This window comes from Cebus imitator, unplaced genomic scaffold, assembly GCF_001604975.1.
Source record: "Cebus imitator isolate Cc_AM_T3 unplaced genomic scaffold, Cebus_imitator-1.0 Scaffold29, whole genome shotgun sequence".
Taxonomy (NCBI): domain Eukaryota; kingdom Metazoa; phylum Chordata; class Mammalia; order Primates; family Cebidae; genus Cebus; species Cebus imitator.
The window spans coordinates 12,128,740-12,144,146 of NW_016107344.1; the positions used below are offsets into that span (position 1 = coordinate 12,128,740).

Consider the following 15,407-nt stretch of genomic DNA (forward strand, 5'->3'; position numbering starts at 1 on the left):
CGCAACCTCCGCCTCCTGGGTTCAGGCAATTCTCCTGCCTCAGCCTCCTGAGTAGCTGGGATTACAGGCACGCGCCACCATGCCCAGCTAATTTTTTTGTATTTTTACTAGAGACGGGGTTTCACCATGTTGACCAGGATGGTCTCAATCTCTTGACCTTGTGATCCACCGCGCCCGGCTGAATGTGCATTTTTAACAAGTGCTGGGGGTGACAACTGCAGCTGCTGCTGGCCTGGGAAACCACTGCCCTAGCACATAGCTGCAGTGTGGGAGTTACTATCCCATTTTACTGAGGAAATGGTACCCAGTCCCTGGCTGTCATGGGCACTGTGCTGCCTTCCTGTTGTGTCTCACCAGTCCCTGCCCACGTAGTTGCTCACTGACTGTGGCCAAGTGAGTGTCATCAGAGGGAGGAAGAAGAGTTCCCAGAGTGGAAACCCTGGGCTGTAAGCCCGGCTCTGCCATCTCCCATCTGTCAAGCAGCAGGCAAGCTTAGTCTGAGTCTGTTTCCTCTGATGTAAAATGGGGAAAAGGGTGTTTGTTCACTTCTCCAACCCTGTCAGCCTAGTAGCTCTGTGCCCACAGTAGGTTTTCTATGAGGACCTCTGTCTGATGCCCTTGAGTGGCAGATACTTGGGACTGAAGGAGGACTTCTGGTCCTAGATGCTCCAGTCCTACACCCTGACAGCCACAGTGGGTACCCACCTGTCTCACCACCTCCAAGGCAGCTGACAGCTTTCCTGGTACAAGCTTGCAGCGGGGAAAGGGGAGTGGTATGGGAAAAAAAAGACTAAGGCTACAATCACAAATTTTAAATGCACACCTTTGCCAGTTATGAAAATTGTGTAGCAAAGAGAAAGGAGTGGAGAGTTTACCAGCCAAGGGCCGCAGGACCCCAACACCCAAGTTTCTTAGAACATTCATTGCAGGTTCTCTTTTATACTAGCAAAGTCCTCCCACCCCATCCCCCACCAACCACAGCTTCCAGGAATCACTGAGATTCACAGATAAGGGAAGTAAACTCAATTTAGAACACAGTTAAGTTGAAAAGAGATTCTAATGCACATGTTACAAACAAGCAAGTCCCAGGAATCATTCAGGAGAAAAAGGCAGAATGACACTGAAATCCATCATGATGGTTATCCCAGGGAGTAAAGCCTTCAAGATCTCCTTGTCAGATGAGACTTTTAGAAGAGGTGACCTGACGTTCTGTTGACTGAGAAGAGCTGATGTCATCCTCAGAGCCCAGGTGATACACACATTCCTGGATTTGGCCACAGGGTGGATGGTGGTGCCCTCAGCTGAGATGGGAAGAGGGGGCAGGGCAGTTCTGGGTGTGGGTGGAATTGGGGGTGGAATTGGGGGTTGAAGAGAAGCAAAGTTCAGCAGTTTTGGATGCAGCAACTAAGGTGTCCGCGGGAATGGATGGGAAGGCAGCTCTAACAAGGGTTTGAGGTCACTCAGGCTCTCTGGGTGGCAGACATGGCCTCGGTGATCCATTTACTACTGAGAGGACAGTGAGTGGCCCTGGGCTGCCTCCCACAGTGGCTGGCTCTTACCTAGGGCACCTGGCGGATGCTCTATCCCTCAGGTTTCACTTTTCGCCATGAGATATTGGCTCCTTTAAATTTCTGCCTGGGTCCTATTTTAAAAGTGGCTCTGCTGGATGGACAAGAGGTGGAAGGCAATTTGGAATGAGCAAAAGAGATTCTAGTTGTCTTCAGTAGAAAACTATGCATTGGGGCTGGGTGTGGTGGCTCACTCCTGTAATCCCAACACTTTGGGAGGCCAAGGCAGGCAGATCACCTGAGGTCAGGAGTTTGAGACCATACTGGCCAACACAGTGAAACGCTTTATCTGCTAAAAATACAATAATTAGCCAGGCGTGGTGGTATGCACCTGTAATCCCAGCTACTCAGGAGGCTGAGGCACGAGAATCACTGGAACCCAGGAGGCAGAGGTTGCAGTGAGGCAGAGATTGCATCACTGCACTCCAGCCTGGGCGATAAGAGTGAAACTCGATCTCAAAAGAAAAAATAAAAAGAAAACTATGCATTGCTTAGGGCGCACCCCTCCAGTTATCTGATTCTAGACTTTCATTGCCTTTGAGCGATTTTTACAACTCTCTAAGTTGTAGAGTTAATGCAAAATAATTCTTTTCTATGGATATGCATATAATATATATGAATGAGATTCAATTGACCTTTCTCCTCCAAAACAAAACAAAACAAAAGAAACCCAGCCAGTTTCAACATTCCTTTACTCCATATAGATTTATGGTTCATTGTGATTTCTCTTTTGAACTGGCTGTTAATCTCAGCGACACTCTCAATTGAGTTAAATAAAATCTTAGACATGTGTATATGTAATATTTATGAGTCATGTCTTTTTTTAAAAAAATTATATTTAACAGCAGGCATGGGAAGGACCAATACAACTCAGAGATGGAAAGGCTTGCCGTGGTCCACGCAGCACAAAGCCCATCCCCAGTCATATCATCCCAAGGGTGTAGCCTGGGCTTGCATACCTCCAAGGACAGGGTGCTCAGTCCCTGCTAGAGGCCACTTCACTTCTTCCTGTATTAGATCACAGCTATGACTTTAAAAACAAAAATGAGTACAAATCTAAAACTAGAAGAAAACACTATGGTCCTCCCAGACAGCTGAGTGCTTGGGCCTAAATCAGCATCTACACGCACGACCTGCAACCCTGGGTTCTGTGCAAAGGCGGTGTGGCTGAAATGGCTGCAGGTGGAGTGAGGAGAGAGGAAAACACAAGCTCGTGGTGACACTCCACTGCCTCAGAACAAAACCCTGGCTTTTCCTGACCTTCCAAGCAGGGTGACTGTGTGTATTTTCAAATATCAGGTTTTTCTCAGGGCACCAGGGCAAGCCAAGCAAGGCCCACACACGCTAGTCTCACAGAGGTCCTGTAGCACCGGCCCCAGGTTCCCAGCCCTGCCAAGCTGTCCTCACAGAGATGGACACCCTTCCTCATGGGAGGCACAGAGGAGCACCTGGTCCCACTCTGAGACCTCAGGCAAGTCCCGGCACATCCCAGGGCCTCTGTTCTCCTTACACGTGGGACCAGATGGGGTCCACCAACTGTCCAAACATGATATCCTGCCATCTTCAGAGCACATTAGCCCCAGCACTATGCTCACAATAATCCCTTCTCCCCACAGACCATCCCTCCTGGCCCCCAGGCCTCTGTGGCCTACCCTGGCCCCTTGACAGGTGATGGCCACTCTGCTCCTTCTGGGAGCTCCCTGGAAACTTTGGTTGTGTTGGTTTCTGGTAGGATCTGCACTCCAAGCAAGAAGCAACACCCTGCTTTGCCTCCCCACCTCTATGGCACAAAAGTAAACAGACCTTGAACTCCAAATGCCTGCTGAGGCTTGCCGCAGACCTCGAAGCCTTGTTCCTAATGGGACAGGGAAGTGGACCATTTCATTTCAGTGTGGTTCAAAGCTTGAGCTGACATGTGACCCAGGCAGCTCTCTTGCAGGGACTGGCAGCCACAGATAAACTCCCCCAGTCATTAAGATTATGTTAGCAATAATTCAGGAGACGCATATTAGATAATCTGGATCTTTGTTAGATGCTTTACCCATCTCAACTCATTTAATCCTTGAAACCTCACGGGGGTAGGAAGTTTTATCACCCCACACCCACACACACCAGCAATGGTCAGGCAGCACAGGCACACCCTAGCCCTGAGCACCTAGTCATTCAAATGTGGGCCCACCTCCCTGGAGAACTCCTCTAAAAACACCATAAGAAGTAATTCCAATAACAAAACACTGTACAGTTGTTGTTTCTATAAGCCCTTGTAAGAGCAAAACCCTGCACACAACTGTTACACCCATCCACAGAAGCGCGATGGGAATAGTTGGCAGCATCCCCAATGTTCATCCCGCTCCTGGAGGATGCTGCATTTCACAGCTGCATGATTTCAGTGGAATGATGAACCATGAAGAGGAGAGTGTCCGGGGGTCCCTTCCCTTGCTGGCTTCACCAGCACATCACCCCCAACAAGGGGAGGCTCGGGGTTTGCCGGGATAGACTCCTTCCCTCCACCATAGGTGAAGGGGATGCTGTGGAAGGCAGAGCAGAGAGAAAAGGAAACAAGATCCTGTTGGCGTCAGAGTCATTTGGATCAACCCAACCCTGAAACTCACCCCACCTTTGGACTTTCCAGTTTCAGGAGCCAAAACCTCCCCTCATTGTTTAGACCAGTTTGAATTGGGTTTTCTATTACCTGTGACTGTAAACGTACTCCTCTGGTACAAAGGCGAGGCCCATCTGCTCTTGGCACGCTCCTACAACCCATGGTGTGACCGTGAAAATGCACTGTGGATCAGTATATTAAGTAACATCTATAAAATACTATGTAAAATGATTCCATGTGTGTGATGACCTGAGTATATGCATGGGCATTTTCAGGAAGGATTCCTAGTAGTAGTTACCTCTGGGGAACAGAAGACATACTTTCACTTTTCATTTTACATTCTATGTTTAGATTTTTATTTAAGTATACTTTTTTAAAAGACTAGTTTAAAAGTTGTTTGAGGTGACAAAATTATGGTCCAAGGTGATAATTTATTCTGGTAGTTTTTTTTAATTTTATTTTTTAAGTTGGAGCGTCCTCTGTCACCCAGGCTGGAGTGCAGTGGCTTGATCTTGGCTCACTGCAACCTCCGCCTCCCAGGTTCAAGTGATTCTCCTGCCTCAGCCTCCCAAGCAGCTGGGACAACAAGCATGCATTATCATGCCCAGCCAATTTTTGTATTTTTAGTAGAGCTGGGGTATCACCATGTTGGCTGGGCTGGTCTTGAATTCCTGGCCTCAAGTGATCCGCCTGCCTTGGCCTCCGAAGTGCTGGGATTACAGGTGTGAGCCACTTGCGCCCGGCCAGTTCTGACAGTTACTACCATGCATTGGAAGCCCCTGATGGAATATAAGATGCAGCGCACAAAAAGAAAGCTGAGTGAAGAAAAAATTGTTTCAGACCCTTGTAAGGAATACTCATGTCCACCTTCCCAAAGCTGGGCTCACTGAAGTTGGCAATTTCATCAAAACAGTATCCACTTATGTACCCTTAACTTCTTCTTCCAAAGTTACACAGTAGTTCCAAGTTCTACAATGCCCACTTCACGTTTTCCTGAGGCACCCTGGAGACGCCAAAAACATTTGAGAATGAACGTGCCTTTAATGCAGCCTTGAACATGAATGGCCAAGCCTTGCCAACTTGATAAGGAGCTAAAAAGGCTCTAAAGGTGTATGGCTCCCCAGATTTCTGGAAGGCATCTAGATGAATGAGGACACGGCTGCAGATGGTCACCTGCCCTGGAAGGCCGGGCAGCATCCTCCCGGGCACGACAGACACAAGCACAGGGAGGTGTCCCTACCAAGATCCATCATGGGGGACAGGTTCCCATAGCCCCAAACACACAACCTAAAAACCCTGTGATTTTGTGGACAGACACCCCATTGACCATAGAGCTGGAAATGCCCACCCATGAAGGTCATTCAGCACTCCACCACCCACCCTCACCCAGCACAGCTGAAAGCTTTGAACCAGTGGGCGACAGGCTGATGCACCTGATACCTGGGCAGAGACCTTCCCATGAGAGCAGGATGCCTTAGGTGCCAAGACCACTGCTACTTCTCTCCTTTCTCTGCAGTCTATATTCCTCTGAGACTGCTGGCTGAGAAACCATCAGGTGGGCTCCCTGTTGAGACTGAGACCCTCTCTGCTGCTGGGACCAACATTGCAGCCATCTACACTCACATGCGTGCCTGTCACCTCCCCAGTGGCCTCTGGGTATCTCCTGGAGAAATTCTATGTTCCAGGAAGGTTCTGTATCCATCAATTGTCATTGATGTTCATGGAGAAACTGAGTGCCAGGTTTCTTGTGGACCGTGCAGATGGGTTTTTCTGCCCAGCCCACAGCCCTGTCCTGTGGGAAGTGGGATTCCCTGGAGGCCAGTAAGGACAGCTGCAGTGGAGTCCTGAGCAGACAGATGAGAGAGGTCAGAGAACTGGCAAGCCAGGGCCTCTGAAGCAGAGGACTTTCAGGAGGTGCGGTGTCCAGTGCTACAGAGGCCAAAGGAAGGTCTGGGTTGACAGCTGGGATAGGCAGCTTTCAGCTACATGCAGTGTGGTGGGTGGTGGAAAGGAGGGGTACAAGCAACCCAGATAAGAAGCTACCTGGGAAAAAAAGGGAGGCAGCCACAGGGCCACAGCAAGTTTTTAGGATGGGGAAAGGCAGGCTAGTGACAGGAATAGGGGACGGGAAAAATAACGTGGCAAGATCCTGAAAGGGGGTGGACCGGGATCGGGGAGGGGGTACAGGAAGGAACCCAAGACTTTAAAGTGAGTATGTGCATGGTGGGGTGAGGACAGGGTGCAGATGCCACAGCAGACCTCCAACCAGGGAAGGTGGGGATTCAGGGCAGGCCAGTGCTGGGTGGGGAGCGCACAGGAGGCCTGCCCTGTGCCTCTGTGCAGACAGCCCATCCTGGGTGGAGACCGCCACATGCCCGGCTCTCATCCTTGCTTTCCTTCCATTCCTCATCCAATTATTCAGTCACATGACATGGCCGAAAATGGCAAAAGACAAACCCAACTCTGCAGAAGTCACACTTAGACTTCATCCTGAACTAGGTCTACAGAAATAGAAGGGTCAGGCCTGCAGGAGCCTTCCAGGAGGTTTTAGCGCCAACACACTAGCAGGCAGGGTCTGCGGCCACCCACTTCCCCATGGGAGGCTGGGCCAGAGGCACGTAGTGAAGCGGGCACCGTCACCAACCCCCTTCACAGACAGGCCAGCATGCCCAGGACACACACAGCTCAGGCAGTGGCAGTGCCCAGACTTCAACTCCACATCACAATTTGACTCGGCATCCCCAAGCTCTTTTGCTTGGATCAATAAATAGTATCACCCAGGGTGGACAGAAATAGCCTAAAATAATGTTTCCTCTAGACCTATGGAGTTGAAGTTTCTCCAGCACACACAGCTGGGGATAGACCACAAGCCAAGTGTGCTGGCTGCAGCCTGCACACAAGGGATAATGAAAGTGCCGCCGTACAGAATCTTAAAAAAAAAATCACTCAATAAAATGTATGTCAGGTTGTGCTATCGACGAACTGCCTTTACTATCCACCCTTTGGTAAAGTCTACATACCCTCTCCCTTGGTTCCTCTGGCAGCTGCGTTCACCACTGAGATGCATAGCAGCATCTTGATAGTGACCCCAAACAAAAACGACCAAAACAACAGCATTAATATAAAGATATATTCCATAAAAGAGTTTGGCAGTCAAAGAGAAGCATCACACTTCCTAAAAACACAAGCATTCTTCTCCTAGTCTACAGAAAATTGTAAAAAAAAAAAAAAAAGAAAAGAAAGAAAAGAGAAAGGAAAAAAAGATGATGACATCATCATCAACAGCCACTGGTATACACCACACTAGAATGTACACTCCAGCAAGTAACTGAAGGTTGCACTCAATCCCTGAACGATGAGAGAAGTGGTATGAGCTATGGCAAAGCATTAGAAAGCAGCCCAGCTGGACAAATGTCCCAGCTATCCCCAGGGGTGTTACTCACTATACTTCATTTCCAAGAGCAGGCCCCAGAACAGCCCTGACGGGAAGGGTGGACCACTCACCACTGATATCCTATGGTGGGGGGCGGTCACCACTTAAGTCAGAAACAAAACGCCAGAGCTTCTGACCAGCTGCAGCCTGGGGTCATGGCTTGGCCCTGGGTCTGGCTGCAGAACGGCTGTCCAGAGAGAGACAAATGGCAGGCTGGCCAGTCCTGGGTACCCAGCCGAAAGAGAAGCCCTGGCCAACAGTTTCGGGCTGGCCACCTTGGGCTAAGGCTCCCCAGGCTTGCAGTGGGGAGGGTCAGGATTCAAATTCTGGCTGACAGTTTCAGTAGCACCAAGGACAGAAGACAGTGAGGCCACACTGGGGAGTGGGCGAGTGGGCGAGTGCTTGTGTGTGGGATGCATGGAGGGAGGCTGCAGTATATGGAAGGGAAGGAGAGGCTGTTACGGGCTGGTTCTTAAGACATTCAAGGGGACTCAAAGGGTCGGCTCCAGCCGTGGACACCATGTAAGGCTGCTCAAAGAAGAATGCTGGAGGAGAGGAAGAGGAAGTGAAATGGTGTGAGAACATTCTTACCCCTATAAATAAACTATTTACACACTTTAAGAAAAGGAGAGCCGGCTCTCAGTGAAGAACCATGTCCACCGCCCCACCATCGCCACCAGGGCTTAATGCTGTCAAGACCAGAGGCAGTTCTGGCACCAGGAGAACAGCTGGCAGACATGGCGGGGCAGTGGACAAGGCACTCCCGTGGCACCAGTCCACGCACTGGCTCAGGCTTACTTCACTTGAACATGGCTGAGGATCCTGCAAACAACCCCTGATGTGTGCATGTCCCCGCAGACCACAATGGCACTCAGAGGCCCAGCAGGGCCCCGTCTGCCTCCCCAGTTACAGGCAGGTCCCCGTGCTGCTTGGCTTGATGGAAAGAAATGCCCTGTCCATGTCTTCAGGTCCCTCTACCCACGGCCCACCCACAGATGTGGATGACCCAAAGCAGATGTTTGGACGCCAGTGGAAAGGGGGCCAGGGTGTCCTGCAGACGTCCTGCAGAGCTGCAGGGGGACTGAGTCAAGCCCTCCTGGCAGCCTTCTCTGTCCTTCTGAGTCACAGGAGCCTTCTCTGTCCTTCAGAGTCACCACTCCCACATAAAGACACATTCTGTCTCTGGGTAGACCCCAGCAGGGATGCAATCACAAGTTTGGGCAGGTAACAAGGGGACCCCTTGGTCTTCAGCACCAGCAAGGAGAAACAGAGAGGTCATATCACGCTGATGCTGAAGATGGAGTGCTGGCTCCAGGGGTGTCGGCTCCTCTCCCTCTGGATGTAGGGCTGACGGCAAAGAAAGGCTCTGGCCTCCCAGCGTGGCTCAGCTCGGCTCCCTCAACTCTTCAGAAGTGATGGCCGGCCTTCACCGCCTCGATGTCTGATATCAGGGTCCTCGCCAAGAAGATGCCAAATATCTGAAACCAACACCAGCAGAGTCAGCAGCCATCACTGGGGCCCAAAGGCAGAGGGCAGGGAGTGGAGGGTGTGGTTGGGGGTTCCCACTGCACACCTCTCCTCACCCCTCCACTGCAAATGAGGGTGAAGAGACGGTACCACAAGCAAGTGGCACAGCACAGCCGCCCCTCCCGCCAAATGGGGGTCCTGAGGTCTAGTTTGTTACATCCTCAGATCCTAGAAGAGGCAAACCACAGGCACCACAAGCAAAACAGACACTCTGCCCTGCCTCCAACATGATTAAGTGCGTCACACACCATGGGGCAGGACACGCCTGTCCCTGGGTTAAACCAAAAATAACAGGGTCACCCTGACTGGTTCTGATTCCCAAGATAATACATCTTGAATGTTTCCTGTAAACATCTATTCCATAATAAAACCAAGGCCATCCTCAATGTTGGCTGTGCTAATGTCTGAAGATCCATCCCAACCTTGGTGAGCAGGGAGTGAGAGGAGATGTTCTTTTAACCTGAACAGACGAACATGAACTTGGTGACCTCTGGAAATGGCTTTTTTCCCCTTTAAATTTTTGTGTGGTTCTAATTTAGCTAGTCGGTCCTTCTGAAGTCTGATTCTTCCCTTGCCCATTTTGCAAATAACTTGTTTCTTTCCTTTTCCAGTTGCTTTTTCCTAACTCTTAGTCTTCCTTGAAGAAGACCAAGAAGGTATGTGTGGGTGGCTGGTGGCCCTGGGTGGGTCTACCTCGGTCACCCTCTTCAAGGCAAGGACAGAGTCAAACATTTTCTAAATGGTGTATTTTCCATACAAGAACTGCATCAGTGGACCCAAAAGCTGCAGCTTCTTAATATAAGCCTTGAACAGCACTGGAAAGACTCCTGGTTTCCCTGATCACTGAATTCTCGACTTTCTCTGCCAGTTCTCCTGGCCATCACCAACCAGCCCAGTCACCCTAGGCCTCACTGCCTGCTTGGCCACCAACATTCTCCCATGTGTGAAACCTGGTTCAAATCAACAAGCACAGCCTGTGAGGGCAAAGGATGCCATAAATGGCAGCAGGCCTCAGAGGATGTCTCATGGACAGGGAAGATGCCTGACAGCCCCAGCCCAAGAGCCAGAAACAGGAGGAGAGGTCCTGGGGTGAGTGCAAACATATGAGCCTCAGGCCACCCTCAGGCCCCAGCTGACCAAGAGTTTTGCCTCCGTCTGCAGTGCTTGACGGCCTACCCCGAGCACACTCCTCACCCACCTCCACACAGGCAGTGAACCTTCTACAGCCCATCAGGCCCTCAGGAGAGAGCAACCAACAGGACCTGTGCAGGGCCACAAGCCTCTCCCAGCCTGCCCCTGCCCAGAGGGGTCCCCTGTAGGTAGCATTTATGAAACCCACCATTCTCCTCCCCAATATGCTCACATACATACACTCTCTCAGCCTTGGACATCCAACGGAATCCCTTTTTTCCTTCTGCAAGGTTCCTTAATACCACACCCACGCACTCTACACTAAGGGCCCAATCTTCTCAAATGAAAAAATGCTGCCTGCCAATCCTACAGGCTCCTGGGACACACCTGCAGCAGCGAGATGGCAATGAAGATGCCGGCCACAATGTAAATGTTCCTCGGGAGCCAGCTCTCCAGCGCCTGGATGCAGCCCTTCGTGAAGATGGACTCGTCCCACTTGCTCTTCAGCTGCAGGGAAACACCACAGGGGCCTGAGCCTTTGGCAAGCATGATATTCCCACCCCGGTCCCCTAGAAAGCCCTGGCAGGGAGCAGGGCAAAGCAGGGTGGGAACGAGGGATCTGGAAGTCAGGCACGGAGGACTCTCCAGGAGACACTATCCAGCTCGTCTCAGCCTCTGCCCTTGCTGGACACCTTGTGATCATACCGCCTGTCTGACCAAAGGCTCCCTGGCTGTTTCCCTTCAGGTGTCCAGAGATTTAAAGACCAACTTTCTCAAGATACCTGTCCCCAACATCCACATCTGGAGAAAGAGAAGGGGCTTGAAGGCTCAGAGGAGGATGTGTCTTTAAAGGGAAACCTGGAAAAGGGGGTCCAGAGTTTCCCGAGAAGGGAGGGAAGGAAGGTGGCTTCTTGGAGCAGACATCCCACTGGTAAGCTCAGCTCCAGGCAACAGAGCCAACAGGCAACAGTCACCAGCTGACTGGCCCCTCCAGTGCTGAACCTGGTGGGGCATCAGTAACCGCCCCAGCACACACCCAGCCCTGCCCACCCCACACAGAGCGATTGGCCCCAGCCCCCTGACCTATCAGCCTCCTCCATGGCAACACGATGGTGCATTAATTCACTTTGGAGGTGTTAGGGGCTAAATCGTGTCAGCTAAAAATTCATATGCTGAAGTCCTAACCCCCAGGACGTCAGAACATAATTGTATTTGGAGGCAGGCTTTTACAGAGATAATTAAGCTAAAATGAAGCCATCAGGGTGGCCCCTAATCCATTATGACAAGCATCCTGCTAAGAAGAGGAGATCAGGACACAGACATGCACAGAGGGGAGCCACATGAGGACACAGACAGCCACCTGCAGCCAGGAGAGAGGCCTGGGACAGACCCTTCCATCACAGCCCTCTGAAGACACCCACCCCACCAGCACCTTGATCTTAGACTTCTAGCCTCCAAACTGTGAGAAAATAAATGTCTGCTGTGACCTAAATTTCCATCTGTGGTATGTTGTGACAGCGGCCTTAGCAAATTAATATAAGTGGCAAAAAAAATTCATAATTAGGGACACTGATGTTGATACAGGTTCTTATCTTAGTCCATTGAGCCAACTATAACAAAATACTATAGATTAGGTGGCTTATAAACAACAGAAATTTCTTTCTCACAGTCCTGGAGGCTGGGAAGTTCAAGATCAGAGCACTGGCAAATTTGGTGTCTGATGAGGGCGCACTTTCTGGTTCATGGACGGCAGCCTCTCACTGTGTCTTCACACAGTGGAGTGACAAACTCTCTGAGCCTCTTTCATAAGGGCACTCATCCCACTCATAAGGACTCTGTCCTCCTGACCTAATCCCCTCCCAAAGGCCTTATCTCTCAATACCATCACACTGGGGTCTAAGTTCCAACATGTAAATTTTGGGGAGATGCAAACATTCAGTTTATAGCAGCTTCTCCCTGTGAAATGTAGGTCCCTAAAGGACAGCTCCCCAAGCTGTAGGGACACATCCCCCATATCCACGGTGAACAGGAGGCGTCTCTGCAGATTCCTCGAGACTCCTCCCTTTTAGAATAGCAGTCATTCATATCACCAAAGACCACCAGAACAAGCACTGGAGTGGGGTAAGGTCTTGCTTCCCTTTGCATCCAAGAGCACACTCCCTACAGCCTAAAGGAAGTTCCGGAGGACAGGGCCTCCACATGGAGGCCAGAGCAAGGCACATACACTCCTGCAGCTGTCCCCTTAACAAGAGACACCTTCTGGGACTCAAGGAGCCTCCTAAAAATGCAGTCTTTTTCCCTCAAAACTTCTATCCCACCTCTTTAAATGCAGCAACTCCCAGGTGTTGAGACTGCAGTTCACAAGGCTTAGAATCACTATTTCTGCTCCCAGGAGTCCTGCTGCCAACCCGGGAAGCAGTGTGTGTGTGTCACTGTGCCCGTGCTCAGCTTAGGTGCCATCAGGAGCTTCACTGCCCCTAGTTCTCCCACTGCAATTTGCACTTGCACTACATCAGGATGTTGAACCATAGGGAATAAAACCTAAAGAACTCTTAAAGTTGTAGACACTGGAGTGCTCACCTGAATCCTAACATCATATCCACACTGTGTGTTCACAACTTTTTGCTGCAAGAAAAGCAGAAAAATTAGTTACTTTTGTTGTCTTAAGAAGCTGGTGGTAAGAGGCTCTGGAAAAGTCACAACCAAACACTAGCAACCAATTGTGCAAATTCCATTACAGATACGTCCTTCAGTCACACTACCAACTAATCCTTCAGGCCAGGACAGCGTGGCAAACTTTCTCTGTGAAGGGCTAGAGAGTGACTATTTCAGACACAGACTCAACTCTGCTTTTGTTGCATGACAGCAAGCACTGACAATATAAAAACAAACAGGAATGGCTATATTTCAAGAAAACTTTATGGACATTGATATTTGAATTTCATATAATATTCATGTACCACAAGTAATCCTTCTTTTGATTTATTTCCAACCATTTAAAAACACCTGAAAGCATTCTTAGCTCACAGGTCATAGAAAAACAGCAGGCCACATTTGGCCTGGCGGGGTGGCACAGTTTGCTAGGAGGTAATGCCTATATTTGGAGGTAAGAACTATACATGCTAAAAGTAACACTTATGAAACTGGTACATTTCACAGTCACAGTGGAGACCTCAGAAGATCTGTGCAACTTCAGCAAATCTGAGCCTCTCCTGGGCTGCAGAACTTGCCTATAGGTGATGCTCTGCCTTCTAAGAGCCTGTAACCCAGTACCTGGCTTTACATAACTGTACCGAGAGCTGGTAACAGGCCCAGTTCTGCTCAGGCTCAGTTTGGGCAAAATTCAGAGCTCCTTCACAGGTCACCCAAAGAGCCTAGCTTCTGGAACCCAAGAACGCTGGCCTTGGATTAGGAATGAAAATAAAGAAAAAAAAAAAAAAAAAAAAAAAAAAAAAAAAAAAAAAAAAAAAAAAAAAAAAAAAAAAAAAAAAAAAAAAAAAAAGGACAGGACAGGCGCAGTGGCCCATAGCTGTAATCCCAGCACTTTGGGAGGCTAAGATGGGCAGATCACTTTGTGCCCAGGAGTGCAAGATCAGCCTGGGCAACACGGTGAAACCCCATCTACAAAAAATACAAAAGTTAGCCGGGTGTGGTGGCTCAGGCCTGTGGTCCCAGGTACTAGGGAGGCTGAAGCTGGAGAATTGCTTGAGCCTGGGGAAGCAGTGGTTGCACAATGAGCTGAGATCGCACTGCTGTACTCTAGCCTAAGCAACAGAGTGAGACCCTGTCTCCAAAAAAAAAAAAAAACAGAAATAACTAGCCGGGTGTGGTGGTGTGCATCTGTAATCCCAGCTACTCAGGAGGCTGAGGCCAGAGAATTGCTTGAGCCCAGGGAAGCAGTGGTTGTACAGAGAGCTGAGATCACGCCGCTGCACTCCAGCCTGAGCGACAGAGTGAGACCCTGTCTCAACAACAACAACAACAAAAACCCTAGAAAAAAACAAAAAAACAGAAAATAATTAGCTGGGTGTGGTGGCATGCATCTGTAATCCCAGCTACCCTGGAGGCTGAGGCAGGAGAATCATTTGAACCTGGGAGGCAGAGGTTGCAGTAAGGTGAGATTGCTTCACTGCACTCCAGCCTGAGCGACAGAGTAAGACCCTGTCTCAAAAAAAAAAAACAGAAAAGAATTCTCTGCTACTGTTTCCCAGTTAATGATGTGTGCCCACAGCCACTGTGTGCTGTTGAGTTCTAGGCATTTGCTCCAGAAAAGGAACAGTGAAGACGGCTAAGCAGGCCTTATTTCCCTCATAGCTCTTGGCCAGCTACCCCGAGTGAGAGCCCTCCAGGTAGGAATAATACTGTTTTTCTTCTGCCTCACCCAGAACACTAAGGCCAGGGTGGGTCACGCAAGCAATGTTCCTAGAATGTACAAGTATTGGATTTCTGAGCTGCGGCAGCCTTGAGGAGGGCGTGGAGAGAGTACACCTACTCCTCCGACCTGCTTGAGAGAACATCCCAGAGCACAAGAGTCAGGAAAGCTGTGGGCTTCAAGAAGGGCCAGCACAAGTCAACTCACCGCAGGATCCGGGACGCAGCAGGAAAAGGGGACCCCACACTTCTCTCGGCTGTAGCTGGCGCCACTGCAGTTGAAGTAGACGTTAAGGTCCCAGTCTTCAGGGCCATATGCACCACAGCACTGGTTCTGCAACCACAGAAGCCAGAACTGTCAAAGGCTCCAAGACAGGCCCACGGCTGCCCAGCACAGGGCAGCATTCTTGGTGAGGTCAGGCTAAGTCTGCTGGCATCTACCATGCAGAGAAATCACGGCCCGCCCAGCTACCTCCCATGTGTAGAGACGCTAGGCTGGCAACCCAGGAAGCCCTTTGAGAAGAAAACAGCTGGGTGCGGTAGCTCAGGTCTGTAATCTCAGAGACTCAGGAGGCTGAGGTGGCGGGATGATTTGATCCCAGAAGCTGGAAACAAGTCTGGGCAACACAACAAGATGCCCCCTCACCCCCAATCAGAAAGAAGGGAAAGAAAACAAAAGAAAACAAAACAAAAGAAAAAGAGAGAAAAAAGGAGAGAGAGAAAGCGAGAGAGAGAGAGAGAGAGAAAGAAAAAGAAGGGAGGGAGGGAGGGAGGG

At 50.0% G+C, this 15,407-nt stretch overlaps 1 protein-coding gene across 2 annotated transcripts in view; it reads right to left on the reverse strand.

Annotated features, from left to right (window-relative positions):
- Positions 1–4,496: 4,496 nt before the first annotated feature.
- TSPAN14 (tetraspanin 14) overlaps positions 4,497–15,407 on the reverse strand; it is a 69,406-nt gene continuing 58,495 nt past the window's right edge. Inside the window, exons 6-9 of one of the 2 annotated variants that reach the window (XM_017523662.2) lie at positions 14,841–14,966; positions 12,842–12,886; positions 10,649–10,768; positions 4,497–9,081 (exon numbers count right to left, since the gene is read on the reverse strand). In XM_017523662.2, the coding sequence (XP_017379151.1) occupies positions 9,010–9,081; positions 10,649–10,768; positions 12,842–12,886; positions 14,841–14,966 (363 nt within the window). In that variant the 3' untranslated portion in view covers positions 4,497–9,009. The remainder of the gene's footprint in view (positions 9,082–10,648; positions 10,769–12,841; positions 12,887–14,840; positions 14,967–15,407) is intronic. The other variant, XM_037736812.1, reaches the window with a different exon arrangement.